At 33.7% G+C, this 16,632-nt stretch overlaps 1 protein-coding gene across 1 annotated transcript; it reads left to right on the plus strand.

Moving 5' to 3' along the window:
• The first annotated feature begins 9,374 nt into the window (after positions 1 to 9,374).
• On the plus strand, positions 9,375 to 12,217 carry LOC133693299 (protein CUP-SHAPED COTYLEDON 3). Its single transcript, XM_062114487.1, has 3 exons — positions 9,375 to 9,868; positions 10,599 to 10,873; positions 11,309 to 12,217. The coding sequence occupies exons 1-3, from the start codon at positions 9,667 to 9,669 to the stop codon at positions 11,996 to 11,998; spliced, it is 1,167 nt and encodes a 388-aa protein (XP_061970471.1). The 5' UTR covers positions 9,375 to 9,666; the 3' UTR covers positions 11,999 to 12,217.
• Positions 12,218 to 16,632: the final 4,415 nt, after the last annotated feature.

Raw genomic sequence — 16,632 nt, forward strand, 5'->3', positions numbered from 1 at the left:
TGATTATCAGCTGATTGGGAGTTGATGGAATTAAATGCAGCAAAAAGGTACACTCCTGACATTTACAACGTGCTTGGGAGAAGTGGAAAGTGGAAGGAGGGGGAATGACTAGTGAGAGAGGAAAGTTAAAATTATTTCCACTGTTCTGGGAAGAAGAAAGAAAAATGTGAAGAGAGGAAGGAGGATGAAGTTGTTTTACAGGGGACCACAGAAATCAATCTCTCCATTTTTCGAGAGAAAGTGAAAGACAATTAGTAAAATTTCCTTAATTAACCACAAAACGAAGAGGGAGTTATTTTCTTCCCCTCGTTCTCTCTGCTTCCTCTTTTCTTCCCCTCTTATCTGGTTCCCAAACATAGCGTTAAGCTTGAAATTCATGGCCTACCGAATATGGCAAGGGAAAAAAAAAAGATAGCCCTATTCCTGCACTGAACGATAAACAAACTATTGTGGTTCAGAGATACGCTGGCAACAGCCATGGCCTAGCTACACAATGTGTCTGCTGGAATGAGTCACCTCCATCAACAATTCTCACCTCGCCCGTGTGCATAACTGCGTACCATTTGCATGAAATTGTAATGAAGAAAACCATGATTTCTTAATCTTGCAACTTCTCATAACTTCTTTACAAGTACAAAAGACTCCTTATCACGAAATTAACCATGCCTCTTATTGGTTAAAGAAATTCGATTTGAATGAAATTCATTTTTTCTAATATATAACAAGAAGAAATAGTAAGTGTTATTATCATTGCATGCCGCAAGCAAGTTGAAGGGGCATGAAATTAAAGATGTTTGCCCCGAAATAGATCCCTAGCCTGTAAGTGGATTGGCCCCCCGTTTCCACTTATAATTCTACAGAGCTGAAGTGAGAGGGCTCAGCGAGCTCCAGTTGATGGAAAATAATGAGTTCGATGATTGAAAAATTGTGAAATATAAACTTGACATTGAAGGGCTGAATCCTAGCAAAGGTAGGAAAGGGATATGGGATGCTGGAGTGATCAATAATGGGTTCTGACTTCGCTTGCTTTAGATTGTCCTTCTTCCTTGAAGGGTTCTCAGTATTATTTTTTTTTTTTTTTTTTTTTTTTTTTTGATTATCGTGGGTGTCCGGGCCAGCTTGCGCGCACCTCGACTAATCCCACGGGCCCTGAAGTTAACGACCATGTAAGCCTCCAGTGGCCATCATATGAGCAGTCATAGGGTTTGAACCTGAGACCTAAGAGGAAGCAAACCCCTTAATCCCAAGCTCTTACCACTAGGCCACCACCTAGATGATTGTTCTCAGTATTATTTAATTTGTAGTATAGAGGAGAACATGGTGCCAGCCCGCCAGGTTCTTTCCTAACCACTCCATTTATTAGCATGCCACCAGTATTATCTCGTCTAGCTAGTAACAGTTTCCATCTAGCTAGCACCTTTTTTACAAACTTACCATAGCCCTCAATAGAATATGTTCTTATTCTTGTAATCTCACTAGAGATTTTAGGCTTCTGATCAATGAAGATTCTTTTTCTATTCTTGATTAACTTGTACTACAGTTGCACCTGCATGCGTTTAAAACACCAAGAAATCACCTCCTTAAGCCGGGGATATATATATAGATGAATATTTTTCCTCTAAAGTCATCCATGATATTGCTGCAGCATTCCCTTTAACCTATTTCCCAGATCTTATCATTGCTAGCACTACTAGTATTAAGGAAGTCTATGATCCAATGACCTGACTATATATCTTACGTCTTTTCTGTCTCTGTCTTCTCTCGTTGAGAAGAATGACATGAATAATTTAATGTCAAATTGGAGGCACGACAATGCCAAAAGGCGGAAGTGGCGTAGGGGAGTGGTTACTGGTTACCATCTATCCCATGTGATCATGCACTCGAGAGTGATCAGATATAGGCCTCGGTTGCTACGAAGGTGAAAAAAGAAGAGTAAAAAGGAATGCAATATTGATATATATGAAACAAGTAGGCAACAGTAGTAGGTGGTGTGTAGGCTTATGTAACATGTGAGGAAAATTATGTAGCAGCAGCAGCAGTAGTAGTCGTCTTTACTCTTTAGGATTAGATATTCTGGCCGGTGCCTGACTGTTATCTTTTACTTGGGAGAGTTACTAAGATCTAGATAGTTACACAGCTGCCAGCCATGGAAACCTGTTGTTGTTTTACCTGCTCCTGCTACACGTGCAACCCCGACACCTTTCCTTACCCCAAGATCCCCGTAAACGATATCAATTTTAAGAGTGTTCAGGGTATTTTTTTTTATTAAAATATTTTAAAATAATATTTTTTTATTTGTTTAAAAAAATATTTTTGAGTTCAGCATATTAAAAAAATTTAAAAATATTAAAAAAAAAATTAAATAAAAAACATTGTTAATTTTTTTTTATATAAAAATCATTTGAAACACAATTCCAAACCAAACAGCCTTTAATCAGATTGATATTCAAATCAAATCAGCTCTAGCCCGTGAATGCTAAATAGCAATAAAAAAACAAACAAGCTACTAAAAAAGAAGGCAAATTCATTGAGGCTATAATGTAAGATCTATATTCTTGGACTAATATAAGCCAAGGGTTCAACCCAAACACAACCCGACTAATCTAGATATTAAAAAAAAAGAGATTGCAACGGAATTTGTTTTTCCTATCTTCTTCTTTTTTCTCTTTGTTGTGAACTACACCCATATAAACCAAAAAAATTAGTTTACTTAAAGCTTTGATTTCAAGAAGCGTTGAGAAATAAGCAAGTATCTCCCTCTTTATTGTTATTCTTAGTCGGAGATTGATTGTTGAAGGTTTTAAGAAGAGTTAGGGTTTTAATCATGATTAGATAATTGAATTATCTTTGAATTATAATTCATGTTTAGGGTGTTAGTCCTGCTTAAAATCAATTTGATATGTTGTTTGGAATTATGGGTTGTTGAGTAATAGTTTGTGTTATTATAAAATCTATAGATTTAAAGATTGACAGATCGAGATTCTAAAAATCTCAATCAACTAGTCAACCGATTGGTTGAACTGGCTGGTCAGTTGACTGGTTACTGTCGATCAAGCAGTTGGTTGGTTGATGTTAGTCGATTAGTTGGCCTATGATAATGGTTGACCAGCAATAGAGTTTTATCGGGTCTGTTAGGTTCGATCATTTTGGATAATGTTTGGGATTGATCGGATTAGTTCGACTTTATAATTTCATTTTGATCTCTAAGCTAAGAGTTTTAATCTTTTATGTTACGTGCTATGAGTTATTTTTTTAGTGTTTTTCATTTTCAGTAAGATTTTGCTGATATTTCTCCTAACGATCTTCAATAAGATAATTTTTAATATGCATGTAATATAAATATTTATGTATATTAATTAGGGGTGAGCAAAAAAACCAAAAAACCGATTAAACCGAGAAAAAAATAACCGAAAAAACCGAACCGAAAAAAAAAACCGATTAAACCGATTAAAATTTTTGTAAAAATTTTCGGTTCGGTTCGGTTTCGGTTTCAGAAACCTGAAACCGGAAAAACCCCAACCGAACCGAACCGGTTCGGTTTAAGGGGTACTATAGTATAAATACAAAAAAAAACATGTTATCTTTCTTAACCCTAGCCGTCCTTCTCCTTGCTCCTGAGCCGCTCCCTCAACTCACAATTCACAATTTCACATCTGTAACGAAATCAATCCATCTTCATCTACAGGACCACAGCAGGAAGGCATTCGTCATTTGTTGTGGGGGGTTTGTAAAGCACTCCACTCCACTCCATGTTTTTGAAACGCTGCAGCTGCAATTCCTTCACTAGCTAGATCTACTTGTTTGGCTTTGGACATTCCTTCCACTTGAATCCACAGAGAGGAGAGGAAGCTAGGAGTTTTGCTAAGGAAGTTGCATTTGTTTCTGGATCCAAGCGCCATCATTTGAATCTAAGGATACATGTTTCGCTTTATCTTCTTCTTCGCTTTTAGCATGTAAATTTCTAGTTTTTTTTTTATAAATTAAATTCGACCATTCTTACAGTAGGATGTCTTGTTGTTGTGGTGATTAATTGAGAAGCAAGCTTGTTTAGCTTAAAAATGGAGGAACCACTAGGTGACGAGGGGGCTAGAAAGGCCCCGACTTCAGAGACAGGTTTTCCGGTTTTTCTATTAAAAAACCGAACCGAACCGAACCGAAACCGGTCGGTTCGAACCGGTTTCGGTTCGGTTTCGGTTTGAATTTTTAAGTTTTTTAAAATTTGATTTTGATTAGTTTTTTAGTTAAAAACCGAACCGAACCGGTTTTGCTCACCCCTAATATTAATTATATAATGAGTACGGATGACATTCTTTTAGTTTTTTATTCGAAAATTTAGATGTACCACTATTACACAATTTTATTTAACATTTAGATTTTATTTAATGTAACAAGTATTAAAAACTCTTGTTTTGTTTTATTCCAGTGATGAAATACTTTAGAAGTTTACAAAACGATGCGAATTTTATATTTTTTTTTATAATATGTGTGTTTCGAGGCTTAGCATAGGTAAGGGGTATCCTTACGACACCGCTCCGGCATTGCTAGTCATGGACCCGAGATTCGTGCCGCGACAATAAATTCATGTTACTATTCACTACAATAAAATTACACCTATAACCTTGACAAAAGAATGGCTAGCTTTTGGTTCAGGGATATTTTAGTATTTTCATACGGTACATTAGTCATTATTAATTTATTTGAAAGTGTTTTCATAGATTCCATATTTTTATGCATAGTAAAATAACAAAAATATCTCTAACAAAAAAAAAACTAACATTGTTGTACAAGGGTGTTTTAGTTTTTTTTGTTTTAAATTGTACAATACAATTACATGTTGGTTCCTGGGATCACAAAGATTAGGTCATTTAAATAGGGGTATTGACATCTTTTCCTCAAGGTTTTTTTTGTAATTACTGGTTTGGTTAAGGGTGTGATGTATTTAATAATAATAAGAAGAAGAAGAATAAGAATGACGCTGATAATAATAATAATAATGAAAACAATAGTGATAGTGATAATGACAATGAAAATGATATTACTTATTAATAATAGTTATAATAGTAGTAGCCATGATAATAGTAATAATTGTAGTGATAATAATGATAATGACGATGATAATAATAATAATAATAATAATAATAATAGTGATAATTTATTATTTAGCGTTTGATTTGTTAAGGATTGAGTTTCATCATTTTTCATGTATGGTATTTTCAATTTAATAACCTAGGTCACATGTTTAAAAAGTTAATGTAGACTGACATCTTCTTTTATTTTTTATCTTATTGTTTTTTTTCTCAATTTCATTATTCAACGTTAGTTTTTTAAAATAAAAAAGGCTTTATGGTTTTCTTAAATTTCTTTTTTATAAGGTTAACCTATCTCATGACCTAAGCCACGTTTTTTATGGGTTAATGTGAGTTTTTCTCCCCTTATCACCCAACTTACATACATCATGCTACCTTAGATTTACTCGATCTTGATTTTTTTATTTTTTTTATTCAATTATATACTTTCAATTTTTTTTTCCAAGTTATCTTAATGTTTTTTTAATTTTATTTTGTTCATTTACTACTGTTGTCAAATTTTTTATCATTTTATTAAAATAAAACCAACTTATTAAGCCCAACCAAGGCTATAATTCAAGAAATTTATTTTTTTTATTGATTTAAAACACGTTTGCAGTATCTAGACATTTTTTTTTCACATAGAAAAATACGGACCCATGGCATAGGGTGAGCTCATATCTGGTTCAAAACTAATGATCAAATGTTGTTTGTATCGATGTAGTGTCGCATTTCATGTACACAAACACAACCTGAATAGCAATAGAAACTACGGTCCAATCTTTGAGACTTTTTTAATCTCTAACTTTAGTGTATATTTTGGATTGTGGTAGAGGTTGTTTTTTAAAATATATATTTTTTTGAAATATATTAAAATAATATTTTTTTTATTTTTAAAATTTATTTTTGACATCAACACATTGAAATGATCTAAAAATATTAAAATAAAATTAATTTAAAGCTAAAATAAATAAATAAAATTCAAAATCACGGTACAACTACAATTCTAAACACCGAAAAATCATCAATATCTAGAGTAAAACAGTGACAAGATAATAATGGGCTTACAATGAAAGTTTTATTCTTGAATTGAAGCTCATCAAAATCTGAAAATCAAGGACCCAACCATGAAGAAATAGTAATGAAATTCCTCTCTTCTAAACCAATCCTCTCTTCTGAACCCTAGATTCCCCAGTACTGATGAACAGGCACAAAATTTTCAATTTTGGAGTGAAAAATGGGATGATGGACACCACATGAATTGAATTTCTATTCCAAGTCTTGTTAACAGTTGTTGCAGGCAAGAGTGATAGAGAGAAGGGAGAGAGACGTCTAGAGAATATTTTTTTTATATTATTTGATGAAATGACATTTAATTCAAGTTTTTTTTTTTAAAAAAAAAAAACCGTGAAAACAAAGGAATAGGATAATTGATGTTCAAATAAATGCAGGGACAATTAATGTTAACCTTCCAAAAGTTAACAATACGATAGATTCGGTAATAAAAAAAATATTCTCAATCAATTTTTATACTAATTAAAATTACAATACCGAAAAAACAATAATCAGAATTAAATTTTAATTTCAAATAATTCTACGAACACACCCCACGCAACTAGCTTTTTAGCATCAACAAGAATCTATACAACTAGCTAGATGAGCAAGCACAGCGGTCCAAAGTATCCAAATTCACGTTTTCTGATTTCTTCTTTTCCTATTGTACTGTTCCTAATCATGTTCACACGTATCCAATTAATTATATAGAATAAACCCCCTGTGCAGCGCTGGTGCTCGATGATGATTTCGAACTTCCGGAGCGAGTTAATTCAAGATTTTTTTTATTAATGTTGTTTTTCAATTTGTTTTTATCAGTTTGTTATGTTTTTTTTTTATCAGTAAAGTTGATTAAATAATATCTAAACAATTTTTATTCGGTTTAATTTTAATCCCTAGCTAGATAAGAGGTTGGAAGGGAAGATTTTTTCTATCAGTTTTATTTTTTTTTATTTTTAATTTCATTCTTAGATCTTTTTTAGTGGTTAGCCTGGTTATTTTTTGACCGATCAAGTTGATTAGGTCACGTCAAGACAATTCCAACACAATTAATTTTTAAATTTAACTTAGATAAGAAATCAGATCGAAAAGTTTTAAGATTAATATATTGAACCATATTTAATAATAATATTAAATAATTTTTTACGGTTTAAATATTTTTTATGATATTTAAAAAAAAGAATTAATTGGATATATAGGGATCTTTTACATGATTAAGATGGGTTGCGCGTTACACTACAAATTAAGAAAAATCGAGAAATAAATCCAACGACATGGTGAAACTCCACACTGAGTGGATTACTGAATATTCTATCATTGGATATGCGAACGCAGAAGGGAAGGTTGAAGGATAGGAATCTAAGCGAAAGGGTTCATAATCTCCTTCCATAACAACATTTCTTGTTCCTTGAAAGAATAAATGCTTCATTAAACAGCGTAGAACAGAGGCATGGAAAGGAGTGAAGATACGTGCACGAAATATCTCACGGAATCCATGGCTACTCTGCATCTTCTTTATTCATTCTCTACTAGCTAGTGTAAGAACCAGTAGCAGCAGCAGCAGCATAGCAATAAAGAATTAGGTTATCAGGATGATCTCACTAGTTCAGGATGGTAGCCTCTATCTGCCTCCTACCTCTGTGTAAACTTGCTCACACACGCACGCATAATAAAAATCTCTGCGAAGCCAACCATAATGCTCGCCAACTGCTACAAAATGCTCGCCAACTCCTTTTTATCATGGAGATCATTGCTTCAATCCCTCTATGCCTCTAATTAATTTGCTTCATATCACCCCTCTGGGGTCCCGTTTGTTTATATCATCCCAGTGATTTTTTTTTTAATTTCAATTATTTTTTATATATTTTTTTATGTTTTTAAATAAAAAATACTTTAAAAAATAATTACGAATATCCATAAATTATATAAATGTAATAGCAATTCCCTTAACCTCACTCAATAACTTCAAAATAAAAATCACTGATTTCTCATAAAAGTTCCTTTTACCTGTTATTATTCATTAGGCTCCTCATCTATTTTATCAATTTTTTATAAGATGGCAGTTTAAAGACGGACACTTGCAAAACTATTTGTTAAGAGGAGAGCGGAAGTCTCAGCTACGAACTCTCTCTTCTTTTTTCTATTCGATGATAATATATATATATATATATAGATATATATATGTATATATATGTATGTATGTATATATGTATATATATGTATGTATGTATTTAAATGTGTTAGTTTATATGCTTTAGCCACCGTCTCATTTATAAAAATAATGGTTAGAGTTGATCATTTTCAATTTAATTTTTATTAATAAAGGTAATTAAAACCAGTTTTTTTTGAAAAACAAAATCGAAATCAATTCAAACTGACCGGTTTCGGTTTAGTTTTTTTAAAGAAAAAACCGGCTCAAATCGGGTTTTTCTGGTTTTTTTGGTTTGAATTCGGTTTGGTTTGGTTTTTTCAGTTACAGGCTTATAAAACCAAAACCAAACCGGTCGGTTTTTTCAAAATTATAATCGGTTTTTTCATGGTTCGGTTTTTTCAGTTATTTTTTTTTCCAGTTTTTTCGGTTTAATCAGTTTTTTTATTTTTTTGCTCACCCCTAATTAAAATAGCTGTCATTGTTCATAAAATCACATGACGTTGTGGATCAATTGTGTATTTTTTAATAATTTATTTTGATTTTTAAAGTTTAATTTTGAACAATTTAATTCTAATTAAAAGTCAATTACTTTTAGTTTCTTAATCAATAATGAAATTAAAATAAAATGAACCTTTATAAAAAAAAAACACGTGACATAATTAAAAAAAATACACTTATATCCTTAAACTTCAAACTTAACACAAATTATACAATTTAAGCCCCTTTTATTTTTAAAAAAAATTAATTTAAATATAAAAGCATATTTTTATTATTTTTTCAGTTCTTTGTTAAATAGAAAAGAGAAAGATGGGTGTCAAATTCCAGTAAAAAAAATAAAATCACTGCTGAAGCCATTTAAAACCACCAAAATAAATATTTCTTGTGTTCACGATGTTCTTCCGGGAGATGCGAAGGTCACATAACTGGTGTCTACCAAAGAAGAAGACAAAAAAGGTATGTAGTAAACACTTTTCCCATGGGGCATTAACATTTGATTGAACAATTTGTAGTAATAGAGGGACCCATAAACGTGTTGGCCCCTTAAGATTTACTTCCTTCCCATCCACACAAAAACACAAGATTAATCTCTGCTTACTCGTTTTCCTTTAGAAAAACTCTCAGAAAATTTGCCTGATTGGGAAGCTTTTCAGGTGCCGTTCTGAAGGCCCCCACTGAGCTTTTATGAGGCCAAATCTATCTCCCTTCTTTCCCATTCTCAATCTCTCTCTCTCTCACGCCCACATTTTCCCATCTCCTTTGGTTTCAGTGCTCCTATAAATTGCATGCCAAAACAAACCATTTCCTTTCGTTCACTCCCAAATCCCAATCAACGACCCTCTTTCCCATTTTTACAACCTCAAAACTCTGTGTTTCTCTTTGTGTGTGCGTGTGAAGATGTTGGCAATGGAAGAGCTACTGTGTGAACTAAGTAGTGAAGGGCTAAACGACCAAGGGTTGCCACCAGGGTTTAGATTCCACCCTACAGATGAAGAGCTTATAACCTTTTATTTGGCTTCAAAGGTGTTTAATGGTAGTTTTTGTGGCGTAGAAATTGCTGAGGTTGACCTTAACAGATGTGAACCCTGGGAGCTTCCAGGTATATATATTTACGCCTAGCTAGCTGTTACTCACTGCTTGCTTCCGAATCACTTTATCATTCATTTTTTCTTCATGTCAAGATGCATGGCTCCACCAAAAGAAAATGATCGGAATATTCCCTTTAGCTTTAGGTTGTTGCTATGGCTTAGCTTGCTTGATACTACACACACACATACACTCTACTGCAGGTAGTTTCCAAAATTATGTCTCTAGCTCTTCTTTGCATCTTCTACTTGAAGATGCCTATCCCTTTTCAGGTGAGGCTAGGCTAGCTATAACTACTAACTAGATCAGTTTAAGCTGGATCATCCGAAAAACATGCCTTATCTTGAAGGGAACCCAATTTCTGACAAACTAGTAGCACATGTATAATGTAATTAGCTACGCTTGGAGGGCAAAAAACCAGATTAAGGGTCAGGTGTTTGCCAAAAGATGAATTGGACCTCCACACACATATTGTTGCTTCTCTATATGTTTTGTGATATATATATTTTTAGTACTTATGAATTATGTTGTCATTGCTATGCAGTTGGGTATGATACACTCATAGCCATTAATTAAGTTAATTCTCCTCTAGAAACTTTTTTTTTTCCTGTACTGATCTGACCATGCATTCATTAACTTCTGAGAAAATCCGAATTTCATTAATGTGCATTTGAGAAAGGGCAACATGTCTGTGTGTGTGTGTTAATGCTGTTGTGGTGTTGGTTCTCCTGTTGTTTAATCAGATGTGGCAAAGATGGGAGAAAGAGAATGGTACTTTTTCAGCTTGAGAGACAGGAAGTACCCAACAGGGCTGAGAACAAATCGGGCCACCGGAGCCGGCTACTGGAAGGCCACGGGCAAAGACAGAGAAGTATACAGTGCTTCCACTGGTGCTTTACTTGGCATGAAAAAGACCCTTGTTTTCTACAAAGGGAGAGCTCCTAGAGGTGAAAAAACCAAGTGGATCATGCACGAGTACCGCCTGGACGGTGACTTCTCCTACCGTCACACTTGTAAGGTAATGTAACGCCGACACTTTTTCCCGCCACAGGTGCTCCGTGGGAATCAAGTTAGCTTGCTACTGTGATATTTTGTTTGATTCTGAGTTGACTTGTTCATCTTAACTGGGATAAGATCATGTCCACGCGGATTAGACAATTTTCACTTCGTTTATTCACCTTTGGAGGGTAGTGCTTGATGTGATTGGTTTGATTAATAAGCTCTGTTCCATTGTCAATGGTTACATTTCCATTTATTGTTCTGTCTGGTTCAAAATGTTACCCTTGTATTCAAACTTTATACATACAATTAATGTTGCATTATGCTGTGGCTTTTTCCCCATGATACACTGTTGCGGGCTTATATCAAGGGAAGATGGCAAGTAATTAAGTTTATTGTAATTGATTTTTAATATTTTATTCTCATATTCCTTGGAAATGGCTATTGTTTTCAGGATGAATGGGTGATTTGCAGGATATTTCACAAAAAAGGAGAGAAGAAAGATGTGTTTCTCCAAGCAGAACAAGGCCACCACCTCTGGGAAGTCTATTCTCCAGCCAATTCAGGTTCATTGCCTCCATTGCTTGATGCATCAGCATCGTTATTTGATCAATGTCAATCAAAGAACAAAGTAATTGATGCCCTCCCAAACGCTTTTCTGATTCCTAAACACCAAGAAAATGACCTCAAAAGCCTACCAAACCCTCTTGTTTCCCAATCCCATGTCCTGTCAATAAACGGCTTGCAGCCCTCCTTTTCACCCACTCCCATCTCCATCAACAGCACAGCCACATCAACCAATAAAAACACGAACACGGACAACAACAACCAGTCACCATCGATGCTCTTCAAGTCCATCCTCTCATATCAAGATGGCACATTGAAGACTGAAGCAAGCTTTTCCCATGATGCTACCTTCGGTGGTGTGGATAAGATCACTCACCCACATCCATACCTAAACAATCCCTTGTGTTTTGAGATGGATTGTAGTAGCAATGTTCTGGGGTTCTCAGGATCTGCTTCTGCTGCAGATACCATAATCCATGACACGTCCACTTCAATTGGTTTTAGCAGAGCCGGCTTGCAGATGATGTTAGATACTCCCATCAGACTGCCTGGAGAATCTTGGCCATTGGATCCTTAACGGGATTTTCAAGGCCCCAAAAAACATTAATTATTGCTGTAATAATGATAGTATAATATAAGGGTTACCATCTATACAACATTGTAGTATGTTGTAAAGCTCCTCTAAGATGTAGCCTCACCATTGCAATTCGCAAATTTATCCATGCACGTATCTATGTAAAGATTGAGGAGTACTTGTAATAATTATTGTCCAAGGATTGCTGTGTTTTCGAGATTTGTTGGCTGCTTGCTTTATGGGGGTATGGAGATTCTCAGCCTTTCAGTGATCAGCTACAGTTTCTGTTTGATATGACGCCATAGATGGGATTGGAGGTTGTCCATACATAGAGTACAAGTTGTTTTTTTTTTAAATAATTTATTATTGATGATGGGATTGGGTCCCTCACCCTGCCATGCCTAAAGTACGTAGCTTGGTCCCTATACACAAAAAGTTCTGTTTAAAGGCTGCTATTAAAAAGTCGATGACAAATGGCATAAGGTGTTGCATGATAATTTTATGCCTGTGTAGCGATAAATTGGAGAATTAACATCTAAATATAATTAAATGTTGAAATAGTAAAGGTTTAAAAAGATTTAGAAAAATATCAAAGTTTGAAGATTTCAAGGTTCAAAAATATGTCAGTTGAATAATGTCACGTTTCATAATAATTAATATATATTACATTTTTTAACTGTAATAATTCTTATCACAATTCGTTAAAAAACAACTAGATATTTGATAAAATAATTAAATTATAGCTAAAATGATCATATTATTTTTGCTACTATAAGGTTTTGAGTCATTTTGATGTTTTAAGCCTGAAAAAATTTATAAAATCATAATTTTTGTTAATCTGTAATTTTATTTACTTTATGATTTTAGAGAATTAAAATATTTACAATTTTATCAAAATTTGAACAAAGTTTTCACTATATAAGAATTATACCCAAAATTTTATCTTACTTAAAAAACATGCAAAAAACGACAATAATTGCAATCATCAAATTCTAACTAAACTCAACATATTTTCATATTTCATAATTACAACTAGCCCAAGGAATGAAAAAAAAAACATATATACATGCAAAATGGATATAAAAATAATTCAATTATACAATATTCAAGTAATTCCAAAAAATATAAACATAACTCATCTATCTATCTACGTCTATGTCGTCTACTAGATAATTTAAGCTCATCAGTAGCACGACCGAATCCAGCTCTAAATCCAACTCCTGTCTGAGTGGCTTTGTTCTCTGTCATGGCATCATCAAGAGTTGGCTTCTCTCCAAAGATTTTAAGTCAACCTAATATTAATAAAAGATTAATGTTAAATTAAAAGATAAATATAGAAAACTTAACAATTAACATATATTAATCATAAGAAGAGTTCATTATTTACGTGTTGTTGAATCCACTAGGCATGTTGCTCATACTGCGTATATCCAGGTGGAGGATGCTGCTCGGGATCTGGAGTAATGATTTGTCGTGTTATACTCATGTACAAAACCATATACTTTTCGTTACTAATCACATGATGCATCTCTGTAAATATATCATTCATTCATGCTTCTCACTATGATATATAAGCTCTATGTCGGCCTAACAAGTCATAATCATTATTTTTACCCCTACAATTAATGACGTGCAAAGCATCACTCGTATTGATATCGACTGTAATGTGATGTATGCAGCCTAACTGTTGTGTTACCCGATCCAGACAATGTAGCTCGACCATCTCAAAATATATTAGTGGGACCATTAATGTCCATTTATCCATCATGCCGGTACCGATAGCTGGAGCAACTACCAATCTTTCTTCCGAATAAAGCGTCCAAATGACCTGCAGATTATAAGTTAAATAAATATCAAACAACAATAATTTGGTGCAGTTCATTATTTTATTTAACAAATAATTTAAAAAATATCCAGATAGCATGTTGTTTATCAAGACTGCTCCAATAAAATACTAGCATATATGCAGGATTATTTTCAAAAACTCGTCTAGCACACCACCTACCATTAAAAACATGTCAGTTTAATTATGTTTTTTAAAGTTTTAAGAACACAATAGAAATGTATATAAATGAAAAAATAACATTGCAATACTTGCATCCTGATAAGAGATGAAGTGTACCCCCATAGTTTGGACTTTTATATTCGACAATCTTATTATCTAGGGCCTACCCATATGAAGATGTTCTCATGACCATAAATTTTTTAATAAATTTTTTTTATTAATTTTGTTATGCGTGAAAAAAATTCAAATCTAAATAGTTATTTAAATTTTTCCGATTCATACCTGTAGAAGTAACAAACATCCACTGACCTATTTAATCTCCTTCGTGCATGCAAGACATAAATGCATGTACAAGGATGCCAACAACATATCCCTAGTTATATGTAGGGATATCATTGAAATTTTCTAGGAGCGTCAGATAAAGCAAATGAACATACCTCTCTATGAGGTCAGTGAATAATACACCACCAAACAAATAGAGTATATATGTTCTGGCATACCTGCAAATAAATTAAAATCATCATAATAATTAACGCAATCATAACAAATAATCAACATATTTAAATCATAATTGATTTTGTACCTCTAACCTCTCCGTCACCATTATCTGGTGATGTCAAAAATATCTCATTAATCCACTTAAGACATATGCTACCCCCCTTCAATTTAGAAAAAACAAAAAGGGTGTTAATCCCAATGATTGCTTACATAATGCAATCCTATTACGAACACCAATAGATTTAATTGCTCGTCCATCAATAGGCAATCCAAGCAAAACTGCCACATCTTGTAGTGTATGTGTCATCTCTCCATGCCTAAAATGAAACGTGTGCGCCTCACTTATCCATCGCTCAATTAGTACATGGATCAAGTCATGGTCAAGTTTGATGTGGTCTAAATAACTGACATACAAAAAATCAATTTAGACCACATATGGCTGCACTCGCTCATATAATCACACCTACCTATGTATACGATAATAAATAATGGTCTCTTCTTGTGTAAAAAATTCAATTATAATTGCACCAAAATATAACATTTAATGATAATTAAATTAAACCTAAATTAAAAATATATTAAAATAAAATATATTTATAATGCCAGTAAATACATCCTCTGATCGATGTTGATTCTGCAACCGCAGGATAGAAGTGTCGACTGGTATAGTAGGCATGTATTATGACTCCTACTATACATAAATATCATAGGCATGCTCTCCACGCTCATAGTAATGCTCACCCTGATCATCGTGTAAATGTGAATGCTCAACATGAGCAGACAATCTATAAGCTCGAGTGCATGGAATTATGTGTAATGGATGTTCAACATAAGTAGATGATCATCTATCCTTCATAGCAAATCATTCGACAATAAATTATTTTTACCTCTATTAACTAAATTTGAAGGAGTAGCAGAAGTTGTGACATGCATAAATTTTAGTAGACTACTCATATACAATAGCATCATGTTCAAACCATTTTGAATGAAAGAATCAATTATTGTCTTAAAACTACAATCATACACAATCAATACGGGATAATATTGTTGTTCACTAATTTGATACTTCTAAGTTATTTCAATATCAACATCATTATAATTCTATCTAAGTTCGTGACAAATGATTTGTTTTATTTTTACATATGATATATCTAAATTACCAGTTAAGATCAAATTGCTCTTGTTATTATGCCTGATACTATTATTTACTTCAAGGAACAATATTGCCACGGATTGGACCGAGTTTAATAATATGGTTAAGAATTTCCTAATGATGAACCTGCAAACAACAAAATCGTTGAGATCTCGAGTTGTTGCGAATTCTCTTCACCTTTCTGGTCCATAGCGCCCCCAGCTTTCATTTGGCCCATCTCTATTGACTTATTGCACGAACTAGTAATTGGACCTGGGTTATGGTTCATGGATTTGAGGCACCAGGCCTATTTATATATAAATATCCAACGGTTAGGACTTGTGAATTATTATTATTATTATTATTATTATTATTATTATAGGATTTAATTCACTCCAAAGCCTACCTTTATACGATTCAAGGCCAATCGAGGCTTCTGGGGACCAAAAAACAATTACAAACTTAAACATGCCTGGCCACCTTTGCAAAACAGGAAGCTAAAATTGCTTGGCCACCTTTGCAAAGCAAGAAAATACTAAATTCGAAATATAAGATTAATAGCAATGGCGCTACAAACCCTAAAATTGACTGGAGTGATTACATCATGTATACGTATACGTAACAGCTACTAAATAAGAAATCTGCAAGCCCTAAATATTACAGGAGGACTTAAACCTTACACTAGTTAATTAGAAATACGAAACAGCATAGGACGGGCTGTTCAATGGTAGAGATCTAAGTGCTAGTGTTGGATGATAAACATGAACAACAGATCAAGAAGAAAGAGTCCTTCTCAAACCAGCAACCAGAAGCCCCGACAAAAACAACTAGGTTTGATTAAAGAAGAATACAAAATGCAGCAGCAGCAGCAGCAGCAATCATTGCAGGAGCATCATGACCTGCAATATCCGACACAGGGTCCTGCGGCTATCTTTGATGAACCACCACAGCAATTACTACCGAATCATTCCCTGTTGTCACAACAATATCTAGGACACCATG

The sequence above is a fragment of the Populus nigra genome, chromosome 5, assembly GCF_951802175.1.
Source record: "Populus nigra chromosome 5, ddPopNigr1.1, whole genome shotgun sequence".
Lineage (NCBI taxonomy): Eukaryota > Viridiplantae > Streptophyta > Magnoliopsida > Malpighiales > Salicaceae > Populus > Populus nigra.